The sequence below is a fragment of the Dipteris shenzhenensis genome, chromosome 22 (genome assembly GCF_047967505.1).
Source record: "Dipteris shenzhenensis isolate YYH24624 ecotype China chromosome 22, Dip_SZ_1.0, whole genome shotgun sequence".
Classification (NCBI taxonomy): Eukaryota; Viridiplantae; Streptophyta; class Polypodiopsida; order Gleicheniales; family Dipteridaceae; genus Dipteris; species Dipteris shenzhenensis.
Window position 1 is genome coordinate 2,660,028 of NC_141617.1, and position 13,367 is coordinate 2,673,394.

Genomic DNA, 13,367 nt, shown 5'->3' on the forward strand with positions numbered 1-13,367 from the left:
TTGGGAAGGATTTTTGGGCTTCATCCAAAAACAACACAAAAAGTCCAAAATTAATGAAATAGGTGTTTGATTATAGAGTAAAAGACAACAAATTCAAAAAAGATCTACATAGAGCTCCCCTAATATATTGAATTGCATTTGTTGACTAAATTGGGTTATATGAAACTTGAATTTTTGTTTATTGACATTTTAAGATCCACCTTGAGACCCAGCAGAGCATGTCTATAACTCATAATAGATGAGTGATGCAACTCATCCAAAAAGTGCCCATATATGAACGTGGGGTTTTACTCACAAACCACGCTTCATACCTTGGCACAATTGCAACAAGGTAAATGATATTTAATCATTCAGAAGGCCTCTCAAATATAAATAAAGCAAACACAAAAGAATCCACTGGAGATGGTGTGGAGGAAGACTGTATGAGATAAGGGGGGGAGAGAGAGAGAGAGAGAGAGAGAGAGAGAGAGAGAGAGAGAGAGAGAGAGAAGGGGGGGGAGCGAGAAAAGGTAGAGATGGTGTGTAGGATTCAGGAAGACTTCAGGTGATAAATAAGGGGGGAGAGAGAGAGAGAGAGAGAGAGAGAGAAAGAGAGAGAGAGAGTCAACCACTTTAAAGTCTTCATTCAAGTCCATACTATAGCTAATGAAGAGAAGCCAATTATCAACATATTGTGCAATAGGAAAAATGCACATCCAAAAAATCTAAAAATGCTAATTTCTGCTTTGTCCAATTTGAAACGTTGCTAAGGCTACTACCCAGAGGACAGACCAAAAAGAAGATCTAGAAGATGAAAGTAGGTAGGGGAGTAAATGAGGAGGAGTGCCATTGCTAGAGTTAAGTTCGACAGACCTTGGTCCTCAACCTTAGCCTATTTGGAGTGGCAGAGTTCAAAGCAGTTGGGAGACAAGGGAAGATCTTCTGTATAAATGACTCAATGGTTCTTGTGGCTCTAGAATCTAGGATGATTGTCCACATTGAGAGATTCAGTGGAAGCATGCGGTTTTGGCCATCTGGGATGGGGAGCTGAGACAAGATAAAAGAATTGGAGCTTTTCCATATACCAACTTGGATCAACAAATGAGTATAGCTAGAGAGCCCAGCCTGGAGCCCATTGAGCATCACAAAACTCCAAAAGAAGAGAAAGAAGTGAAAGATGAAGGTGGTTGAAAGAACAAGAGCAAAGTCTATGGTTGAATCATGGTAGCAAACTCCTAAGTTAGTGAGGAAAAAGGATGGCGAATCATGGTGAGAAAGAAGGGTGGCACTCCATGGTGCCAAGCTCTTGAGTTGGTGAGGAAGAAGGGTGGCGAATCATGTTCAGGAAGAAAGGCGGTGCTCCATGGTGGAAAGCTCTTGAGTTAATAAGGAAGAAGGGTGGTGAATCATCATGAGGAAGAATGGTGGCACTCCATGGTGAGGAAGAATGGTGGCAAATCATGATAAGGAAGAGGGTAGCGAAACTCAGCTCACTTTTCCCTCCTATAGCTTGTTTTTCCCTCCTAGAGCCCACTTTTCCCCTTTTAGAGCCCCCAAGAAAAGAGGGCCAAGATAAAATCGCCACTCCCAACCATGTATAGTGCCCATACTCGTGCTTTTTCCCATTTAGAGCTTCAAGAAAAGAGGGGTTGCTTTTCCCTTTTTGAAGCTTTAAAGAAAATCTGGCGAAGCCCAATTTTAGAGCTTCCAAGGAAAGTTGGCATGCATTGGATGCAGGGGAGAGTGTGCAAGGGTGGCATCAATTTAAAAATGTAATGAATCACAATATGATAAGTCAAACCTAAGTCACAATGACAACCAACGGGCTTGCATGAAGGGTAAGTGGAGTGAGGAGCTAATTACCGGTCAAGGAGCACCACTAGGTGGATAGCAAATCCCCATAAACTCTTGGTCAATGGGCAAGTTATTTTCATATTTTCCTCCAATGAGGCAGCATGAACAAGGAGAGGTAGAGTTGGAAATGGGAAGGAAAGTGATCGAGGGATCAGGTCTAGTGACGATCAATGAGCACTCGTCAGAATCAACCACTTGCATCTCTTCTTAATAGTCATTGATTCCCATCGATGTTATAGGACTTAGGTCTTAAACAACCACTCACATTGAGGAGATGGCATTGATGTTGTTGCAAGAAGGCAGCAAGGGAAGATGTACCATAGAAAGGCCAAGACCTTCTTACGTCAATCAAAGAAAATTAAGATAAGTGGGCAAGGAAAGCCCAAGGAAGATATAATGCGTACATTTTTGCAAGCATTCCCTACTAGGACTACGTATGGAAAATGGCGCACGTACTAACCAAATATACATGTGGACTTATCTGTTGGGGATGAAACTCTGCACGGCTCTTAGGCTACCCTAGACATACATCCATGCAAGATTTGGTTGCCAATCAATTTTGTATGTGCAAGGTATAATGCATACATTTTTGCATGCACTCCCTACTAGTGACTACGTATGAAAAATGGTGATCATACTAACCAAATACGCCGGTGGACTTATCTATTGGGCATGAAACTTTGCATAGCTCTTAGCCTACCCTAGACATACATGCATGCAAGATTTGGACTCCAACTGATTTGGTATGTGCCAGGTAGAAGGTATAATGCGTACATTTTTGTATGCACTCACTACTAGTGACTACCTATGAAAAATTATATATGTATTATATGATTTTGGACCAATCGTACATAATCATGTATTAATGTTTGACACATGTTACTACCATTGAGCACCATTCCATGCTAAACATTGACATTTTTTTGTTAATCTACAATTTACAAAAATTAGTGACAATATTAGTGTAATAATTGCAAGCATTGATATATACAAAATTCAATATGATATTCAAAATGATAAAGTTCATAGCACAAGAGAGAGATCGAGATTGAGAGAGAGAGAGAGAGAGAGAGAGACCTTATACTTGAACACCTTTTCAATGCTTAATGTTTACAATTACTTCACAAGGCATTATTTTTAAAATACCTTATCTATTAGATGTGTGAATTGAGATATGTGAAATTCAAAATGATACTCCTAATTTTAAATGTTTATGTTAGATTTGAACAAACTATAAACTGAGATAAATAAAGTAAGAACAACATCATGAAAGTACCAAAATTCTCATACATCATAAAAGTAAGAACAACATCATGAAAGTACCAAAATGAATGTGTACATCATCATCATCATCGTGCAGAAGTGCATCCCTAAACAAGATATGTGTGAAGCTTGAACAATCATCCTGAATGAGAATCTGATAACTCCACATATGAACCTCTAGTCATCCTCTGACATGGCTCCTGTATGACCCGCTGCCCAACTGTCTGCTATGTGCCCTCGGGCAAAGCCGGATCAGATGGGCTAGCCTCATCTCCTGGATCAGATGGGCTAGCCTCATCCTGATGAAGAGGAGGGCATGCTGCACGAGCCACCACTGCCATCTCTGCCTCCCTCACCTCCTCTATGTATGCGTACCTCAGCTCCCAAAGTCGTGCATCTGCAAATACCCGTGCCTTAAATCCAGCTCGAGTAATTGTCTCTACATGTAGAAGATGCTAGTCTCGCCCAAGCTGCTACTCCACCCACTGCTGCAATGATATATGAAGATCTGCCTCTCGCTCAATACGACGTGTCTCCTCTGCTCGTGCCTCATCACCTGGCATGAAATCACCATATGAGAAGCATCATGGAACACACGCTGCAACCACTGAAGTATCAGCACCCTCTTGCTACAGTAAAGCTCTCTGTGCCTCCTCCCTATAGTGCTTTGTCAAGACCACACAGGCAAATGGATCAATGGCTTGACGATGACCAGGATACAGATCATCCATGCCTAGTCCATTCAAGAAAGGTTGCAATGCATGCTTTCCAATGCAAGTCTTTCTGGTGGTTTTTGGGCTGAGGCAATGAAGACTGCAGTGCATGTGATCAATAGATCACCTAGTAAGAGTTTGGATGGTGGTATTCCTGAAGAGGCATGGAGTGGCAAGAAGCCCTCTTACTCTCATTTGCATATATTTGGGTGTGAGGCATATGCACATGTGCCAAAAGAGCTATGAAAGAAGCTAGATCCTAAGTCTAGGAAATGCATCTTTCTGGGTTATGGTGAAAGTGGAGAGATGGGCTATTGTCTCTAGGATCCAGAAGCAAAGAAGATCATATGCGGCCATGATGTAGTCTTCAATGAGAAGAAGATGCATAAGGCACCCATGAGGGATGTGGAAATGAGGAGAATCACTTTCCAGGATGTGAATCCACCTGCATATGTTGATAGACATCAAGCTATCCATGCACCAAATGTGCAAGAAATGGTACCACCATATACTCCCACAGGTATACAATCAAGGGTAGATGATGGATCATCTATTGGTGGAAATGATGAGCCAAATGTGGCTGATATGTAGGTGGGACAGCAAGCTGAAATGCCCTTGAGAAGATCATTTAGAGTGTCTAGACCGCCTGATAGGTTTGTTCCAGGGGTAGACTATGTGATGCTTACTGATTGCGGGGAGCCTTCTTGCTATAGAGAGGCTATGATGCGTGAGGATCAACGCAAGTGGGAGTATGCTATGCAATCAGAGATGAGTTCACTTATGAAAAATAAGACTTGGGACTTGGTTTCTTTGCCACATGGAAAGAAAGCATTGCCATGTAAATGGGTCTACAAGATGAAGGTCACAGGTGTGCCTAGGTAGAAGGCCCATTTGGACTAGTGGCAACAGAGGATATGGAGCTTATGCAGATGGATGTGAAGATAGCTTTCTTGCATGGGGATCTGCATAAGGAGATTTATATGGTGCAGTTGGAAGGCTTTGAAGAAAAGGGCAAAGAGCATTTAGTTTGCAAGCTGAAGAAGAGTCTCTATGGTCTTAAGCAAGCGCCTAGAGAATGGTATCAGAAGTTTGATGCTTTCATTCGGTCCCAAGGTTTTAGAAGGAGTGAAATTGATCACTACCTCTACACTAAAAGGGCTAAGGATAATAGCTTGATAATCCTGGCACTATATGTGGATGATATGCTATTGGCTAGCAAGAATACTTATGAGCTAGATGCATTAAAGGCCAAATTGCATGAGGCCTTTGATATGAAGGATTTGGGACTTGCAGGTCATATTCTTGGTATGCGCATCACGCGTGATCGGAGTAGGAAACTCCTTTGGCTTTGATAGAAGGAGTATGTTACAAAAGTATTACAACGTTTCAATATGGAGGGGGGGAAGGCAGTGAGTACTCCATCACCTCTATATGTGAAACTGAGTCATACAGATAGTCCCAAATCAGATGAGGAGAGGGCCATGATGGCCAAGGTTCCTTATGCGTCAACGGTTGGTAGTCTTATGTATGCTATGATAGCTACTAGACTAGACATTGCATTTGCAGTGGGAGTTGTTAGCCGGTATATGGCTAATCCAGAAAAGAGGCATTGGGAGGTAGTTAAGTGCATCATGAGGTACATGAAGGGTACCAAGGAGATGTGCATCTGCTTTGGTAGAGGAGACATGCATGTACTTGGGTACACAGATTCAAACTATGCAGGGCATGTGGATAGTAGGAGATCCACTTCTAGTTATGTGTTCACCTTTGTAGGTGGTGTAGTGTCGTGGATATCTCGTGCACAGTGTTGCTATGTCTACCATAGAGGCTAAGTATGTTGCCATAGAGGGTTGCAAGGAGGCTATATGGCTTGATCGGCTAGTGGGAGATTTGGGGATTCATATAGGTGTACCGACATTGCATAGTGATTCTATGAGTGCTATTCAGCTAGCACGGAATCCGATCTTTCATGCAAAGACCAAACACATTGAGATTAGGTACCATTTCATCGGGGAGGTACTTGAGGACAAGCGCATAGAGCTTGTCAAGGTTTATACAGATGATAACCCTGCAAATATGTTGACGAAGAGTCTACCTAGTCAATGGTTTGAGTATTGTCGTGTATTTATGGGCATTGGATAGTATGCTCACTGGTTGCTCTCCCTTAAAGGCACATTGTCCTTTAAGTGGAAGGTTGTGGGGGTTAAAGGTCATTGTGCCTTTACCCCAGTTATGTACAATACTCAAACACATATATAAATGAATGAAAAAGAAGATTTGGGTGTTCTGTACCCACCAAAAACTTGTGTGGCTCTCTGTTTCTCTCTTTTCCTCTTCCATTCTACTTCCGTTAAGAGCACTCTCACAAATAAGTCCACATGCGTATTTGGTTAGTACGTGCACCATTTTCCATACGTAGTCACTAGTAGCGAGTGCTTGCAAAAATGTACGCATTATACCTTCCATGTGGCACATACCAAATCATTTGAAAACCAAATCTTGCATGGATGTAGGTCTAGGGTAGCCTAAGTGCCATGCAGAGTTTCATCCCCAACAGATAAGTCCGCATGCATATTTGGTTAGTATGTGCACAAATTTTCTTAGTCACATTTTTAAAATGTCCTAAAGCACAAAACACAATTACAACATAACTACTAATAAACAATTTTTTGTTTTACAGAAACAACAAATCCCATTAAGAAGGCAATGGACATCATGTATAAAATAGAATCTAATACAATGATGTGTATGAACGTGTATAAAACCATCATAGTGAAATACAAAATATGAGCCTATGAAAATTACAATCGTATGGTCACACAGTGAGCCTATACATATCGAATACAAAAATATGTAATCAACTAGTGATACCCAATAAAAATCTATCTGATGAACTGATGATCCCAAAACTATGATATGTAATGTGGTACTCCTCAGGATCGGCTCTCATGCCAATAGTTGCAAGTATGCTCTCGTGATCCTCCACTGCAAGGCGCCATCGTGGAGTGGATGTCACCTTCCGAGTGCGAACATGACTCAAAGTAATCTTGATTGCAACAGCAAGATGAGAATACATGTATGCCTCCTGATCCGCCATGTACTCCTGGAACTCAATATAGTGACCACGCCTCTGTATTTGCTAAAAATAGTGGCCACCTATGATCATGCTATGAGCATCGAAGTGCATCCCATGCCCATCCACTATATCCTCATTTAGCACACTCTTCGCCATAGAACATCACAAAAAGTAATAATCCACACCCTCCTCATTGTCCTCTGAAGCAATGACCACGAAGATATCACCAATACGCAACATATTTGTAAGCTGGTCATAATCTCTAGAGGAACTGAATCCCACATCCTGATCATCATGTATCTCCTCCCAAGGCTGGAAGGGAGAAAGCACTCATCGTGCCCATGGATCGGCCCATGGTATCATGGAGCACCCTCCCCAATCATCATCAATGCATGCAGAGCAAAAACATGCAAACTGTCAAGAAAAGATCGCAGGGTGAGACTCACCTATGCTCCTGATGGAATGGAAATAAAGAGTGCCAGACACTGAATGACAATCAAAAGGCCTAGACCGATCAAGACTCCCAATGTCCATGCATAAAAAATACCGGCTCACCACCCTATTGTCACGCGACTGAAATGAGGAGATAGCACTAGTGGATAAGTGCTGGATAAGTGCTGGCTGCACCACCGCACCACATCATGTGCATCCTTGAAGCGATCGACACTGTGACGCAACTGGTATCAATGCAAAGCACGCTTCATGCAAGCACCTGCACCATCATGCTCTCCCTTATCGTGCCCTGTCTCGAAGTAGCTCCATGTGATCGGAATGCTTGTCTCACGGTGCCATCTGCAAACCAATAAAACTGTCTAGTAGATTTGAACTGACCACCATAGCCGTCTGACCAGATCCAGTGTCGCTGCCGTGTGACACCATGATCCCTCAAGAAACTATCATGCAAAGTGAAGTAATGCTACACAAAATGGGCATCATGCGATCGATCATCACTATGTAGAAGTGATACTCTCGCACAATGACGCGTGAGTCCATGGTGCTATCAATACCATCCACATGAGCCTATAGATGACGATAGCTAATGTGCACAAATATAGCAACCTGCAATATGGCATTGAAAAAAAATATGACTATTGAAATAATTCAATATAATGAGGCCATAAAAAAACCAATAACTCAATCACACGTCACCTGTTCAAAGAAATAATACTTCAATTGGATCTCATGCTATGGTGCAAAGGTATAATTCTCCGCAAAGTCCACCACTGAGACAACCACCCCTATAGGAAATGTCCTCAAACATGCATGGAATTGACGATCCTCCCACTTCGCAGTGTGCGAGTGGTGTATGTGGTGGTACAACTTCCCTCGAAAACTGTCAATGAATACAACACGTGGTGTCTCCTTCCCCACAAGCTGCAACCTCCTCGACTGTTCACCACCATCTAATGTCAGGGTACTATACTCATACTGCTGCCAACAAACCATCTGCATGTCACAAGTATCTAGTGCAACTCATGGCCTCCTCGTGGCACTCTAGCAAAGCCACCACACAAAGTACACCTGCCTTCCACACAATCAAGGGAGTGGAATAAAGCATCGCCATCTCGTGTACATACATAATATGGAATGAATGAAGTCACGAGGGCTAGTAGGAACCACTCCCCTATGACCATCAAGGGAACGGAATATGTCATACATCAATCCAAAATCCACATGGTAGCGACAACAACACGTGTCACGCTCCTGAGAGCATGGCACAAACCATGGCCTGCATCGCTCAAATGACCTCTGCCCAATCCTGCACTCTGGGTGTGCCTCTATAAACTGAGTGTACAACAGTCTGAGTACACTTCAAAAAACATGCACCATGCTCAATGTACACATCGTGTGACACCCTCTTCTACAATGCCTTCTTGAACACCGGGGATGCTCTACAATGCTCCTCCCAAAACTGTTGTGTGAAGGACCTAGTGGAATTATCCAACAATCGATCGCAGCGAGGTGCATGACCTCTCGAAGCCCAAAGAGCATCAATCTCACTATCCTCTAGACTCTGCCTCCTAATCATGCCTGCTCACAATGTGTGCGGTGCAATCTGAAGAAGACATGAAGCGATATGCACATGGACTGTCATATGAGGTCTACTAATGGTAGCCACAATAGCACAACGTGATGCCAAGGCATCACTGGACTTCCTATGATTAATAGAAGTATAGGAACGTCGAACACTGCTAAGGAGCTCGCTACATACAACCCTATCTCTACGTGCACCAAGACTAGCAAGCCTCCTACATGTGGCTGATGTGGCACCATGCATGGTGATGATGTGGCAATATGGTGTGGAATGTATGAGGCTCTTCCATGACGTGGAAATGTGATGTAGCATGATGAGTCGGCATTCATGAGGTGGTAGATTGACATGGCAAATTGAGGTGGAGGAATTGGTGACGTGGTAATGTTGACGAGGTATACCAAGGTGGCAAGGTGTGATGACATGGTTCCAAGAGTTTCGATGATGTGGAATGATGAGGTGGCACATGTGGCTGATGTGGTAGCATGTGTGGCAATCTAAGGTGACATGGCAATGAGTGATGTCACATCTCCTTGATGACATGGCACCATGCGGTCTAACAACGTGGCATGGTGGCAAGGCAAAAATAGATGACTCAACCTTCCACATGGGCAGCATGCACACTCCAAAGGCTTACCACTAGGGTCGGTGATGCTCCTAGCCTACCTCACCAAGCCTGATACCAAGCCTACCTTGTCTTGGTATTAGGCTTGTGTGGCCCTTTTTCCCCCACAAAAGGGAGATTTCACTCGTGGAGGTCATATTGTACCTTTCCCTTACTCAAATTTAACCAAAATTTTTTCCTCTTATTCATCATGCGGAGACTAAAAATATTGACATTTTTGAAATGTTTGGTCATGTTTGAGAATTACAAGATTTATTTTTAATATTCTTTATTGATCCTCTAAGGAGTAAAAATAAAAATGAAACTTCAATCTCCCTAAATCTAACCGTTGGATTTGGGATTTGCTGATTGAACCACACACCCTTATGTGCCTACTAACCTTCCACCGAATTGCATTTGCTTAATTATTCAAAATACTAAAAAAATGTGGTGTGCTACTATAATGCATGTATTTTATGACTTTATTTATTATAAATAATTATTTATAATTAGATAAATCATTCACATAATTACCAATAAATCAAGTTAAGCTCTACATAATGTAAAGAGACCACCTACAAAGTTTCAATAACATTTAATCTAAAATGAGTGAGAAATTCAGAATTTAATATGAAACTCTCTGTTCGTGACAAAGGTATGACCGCCTTGGAACCATGTCGTGTGACACAAAGAATTTTTTTGTGTGTGCATCAAATTTTCAATCAGACTATACCATTGTGTGCACAATAGCATGTGTGATGTTATGTCTGAAGACTTCAAAGACTAGATCCATAGGGAAGTAGGTGAGATTTGCATTTTTGTGTGCTAAAAAGCTTGTTTTTCCACCTCCTAAGGATTGGGGAGTGAACAAAAAGTGGACACCCTTAGGTTGCTACTTCCCCATTTTCTTTTCAGTTTATTCTTTTTGTAGTTCTAAACTATGTCACAAGTCCATGTTTGGCATCTTCAATTTTATATGCAATATTTAGATCTTGAAGAAAGATTGCACAGTCTAACATTCATGTGACTAGAGACCCATTTTCCAAATTCTAGTCCTAGGCAATTCACAACTAATAACTTAGCTCATGATAATACCTTTGTAGTCATTGTCATGTTTAGGCATTGTTCTAACATTTTCTTTTCAGTCTTTTTCCTTTTGTAGTTCTAACCTATGCCACAAGTCCATGTTTGGCATTTTTCAATTCTACATGCAATATGTAGATCTTTAACAAAAATTGCATAGTCTAACATTCATGTGACTAGAAAACCCATTTTCCAAATTCTAGTCCTAGGCGATTCACAAGTAATAACTTAGCTCATGATAATACCTTTGTCGTCATTGTAGGTCCAAGTTTTGTAGATAATGACTTCATTAAAAAAAATTACGTCTCTTGCTTGCCTATGGAGTCCATCAGCCAAAAAGCATGGTGTAAGAGCGAAACATTTGAAATGATGGCCCATTCATGCTAGATGATGTTGACCACATGGGTAAAGTAAAGGGATATGTATAGTTATATAAGGCTATGAAATATCTATTTAGGTTGGGGGTTGTAGTCAAGGGGGAAACTCTATGAGATTTGCATACTCGCAACAATAAATGGAGGAAAATGTAAAATGTTTTATTTGTGAAAGTAAGTGTAATCTCATCTATGTGAAAATTGCCTGAATTTTAGCAACTCAAATAGATGCTAGGCAAAATTTCGAAGAGTTCTTTTTCCTCATTTCAAGAATTGAATCACTTTCAATTTGCACTTTTTAATGTAAATTGATGTTCGCATTCATCTATGTGGCTCCATGTACACGTGGTTGATTTTGATATGGAGAACCAAGAAATTTTTCGGTAGGAGTAAGAGGTGCAACGTTTTTGTAGGGAATTTGGGAAGCTAGAAAGCTCCAAATGTGTGTATTAAGGGGAAAGGGGGGGGAGGACACCTCTCTACCTCATAAATATGGTGAGCATGCATTAGCCTGTGAGACATTTTACAAGGGATAGAGGTGGACTCCCTCCCTTTTACCACTGTCAAGTGCTTGGAGAGGTAGCATAACACGCAATGACATTGGGTGAAGTGCATGGATATTGACAAGAAAGGCTACAGGGCTGTAGAATGACATTACGGATGGCATCTGTAAAATTTGGGGTAGATTGAATTCTGGATGAGGGATTAGAGGATCTGGAGGCAACGGGGGGGATCAAAATGTTTGTGTTTCCGGTCACATATATAGACACACATACATGGCCATCTACGGGGCTAGCAGGGGGCCCAGCTTCTTGAGGGAATCGAATCTGTGCCACGACTGGTAAAAAAGAAAAGAAAAGGTCACACTACTCACCATGCTCTCGTGTACCCACCCTTTGAGAGTCTATCGAGAGGCGCCAGTGTAGCGTAGTCGGGCCAAGGTCCCGGGGCCAAATACAACTTATTGGTTCTTTCTACGTGGCTGTAGAGCTGCTCCTTTCTACTCTCGTGCGCGTCCATCTTTAAGTAACAGCGCGCTTCCTCCCTCACCTTCCTAGCACTTCTCCGTGTTGATCTTCCTCATCTCCTTCATCCCGCGCTTCCCCCAGACTCTCCCCTCCCATTGCCGCGTCCTCTCTCGCTTCCATCTACAGTATTTATCCCCCTCCTCGCTCATCTCCATCCTCATCCAGCATGAAATATTTCCCCTCCCCCATGGCCAACACAGCTTCCGTTTCCATCCTTCCGAAATTTCTGGGTGGGGGAATCGTCATTGGAGTCTCTGAGAATCATGTAATTGCCGACGGACGCTCCTTTTGGCACTTCATGGCATCTTGGGCAGAATGTGGGAGAGGCTTGCCCATTTCCCAACCTCCTTGTCACGAAAGGGAGGCTTTAAAGATCGAGAATCTACCGGAGAAGAGAGGGCGGCTCATGTTTATACGTGAGCCCGACAGATTGGCGAACCTGGTAGTGAAGCCTAAGAAGCAGCTTGAAGAAAGGGTGTTCCATTTCAGTGGAGAGACGATCAAGCGGCTGAAAACGAAGGCAAGCAAGGAAGCAAATAACTCCTGCACATCTTTCGAGGCGCTTGTCGCATACTGCTGGAAGAATGTCATCCAAGTGAGTGCACTGAGGCCAGAAGAAGAAGTACATACTCTGTTACCAGCGGACTGCAGGGCACGACTGATACCGCCATTGCCCGATTCCTATTTCGGCAACGTTCTTCAGTTGACGATAGCGATGGCCACGGCAGGAGAGCTGATGCAAGAGAGTTTGGGAGCCACTGCTGTACGAGTGCACGAAGCAATTCAGCGCATCAGCGACAAATCGGTGCGAGACATGATGCAGTGGCTGGAGGCCAGGAACAACCCCTTTCAGCCGTCCAAAGTTTGGGGAACGTATGGCATGGTGGTGTCGGGCTCACCCAGATTTCCAGCTTACGATGTAGATTTCGGGTGGGGGAAGCCGGAATCAGTGCGTCCTGGGAGGGTTGGGAGAGAGAGAGAGATCTGTATGTTCCCTGGACGAGAGGGGGGTGGCAGCGTAGATGTGTGTATCAAGCTCCAACCCAACGCTATGCAGCAGCTCGTTAACAGCAACTTCGACTGCACCTCCCATCACCTATCGTAACAGAAACTGCTCGTGAGCAACATGGAGCAGAAATACTTTCTTTGGCTTCAACCCAATCGTCATTCGTAGGACCCGGAATTGCCAACACGCAGTTCTCAAATCTTTCAAAAATTAAAGCTATGCAGCAGCTTCGACCGACCAATCCTTCACCTGCAGCCAATTCTTTACCTGCTTAATCCTCTACGCCAGGTAATAATTAGCTTCAACCTAAGCTATATTCCAGAAGCTATTGATCAAATGCATCAGCACTTTTCGT

General features: G+C 42.9%; 1 protein-coding gene across 1 annotated transcript; it reads left to right on the plus strand.

Moving 5' to 3' along the window:
- Window positions 1-12,193: 12,193 nt before the first annotated feature.
- Window positions 12,194-13,111, plus strand: LOC147887620 (BAHD acyltransferase DCR-like). The gene has a single exon (XM_087393066.1). The coding sequence runs from the start codon at window positions 12,194-12,196 to the stop codon at window positions 13,109-13,111; it is 918 nt and encodes a 305-aa protein (XP_087249192.1).
- Window positions 13,112-13,367: the final 256 nt, after the last annotated feature.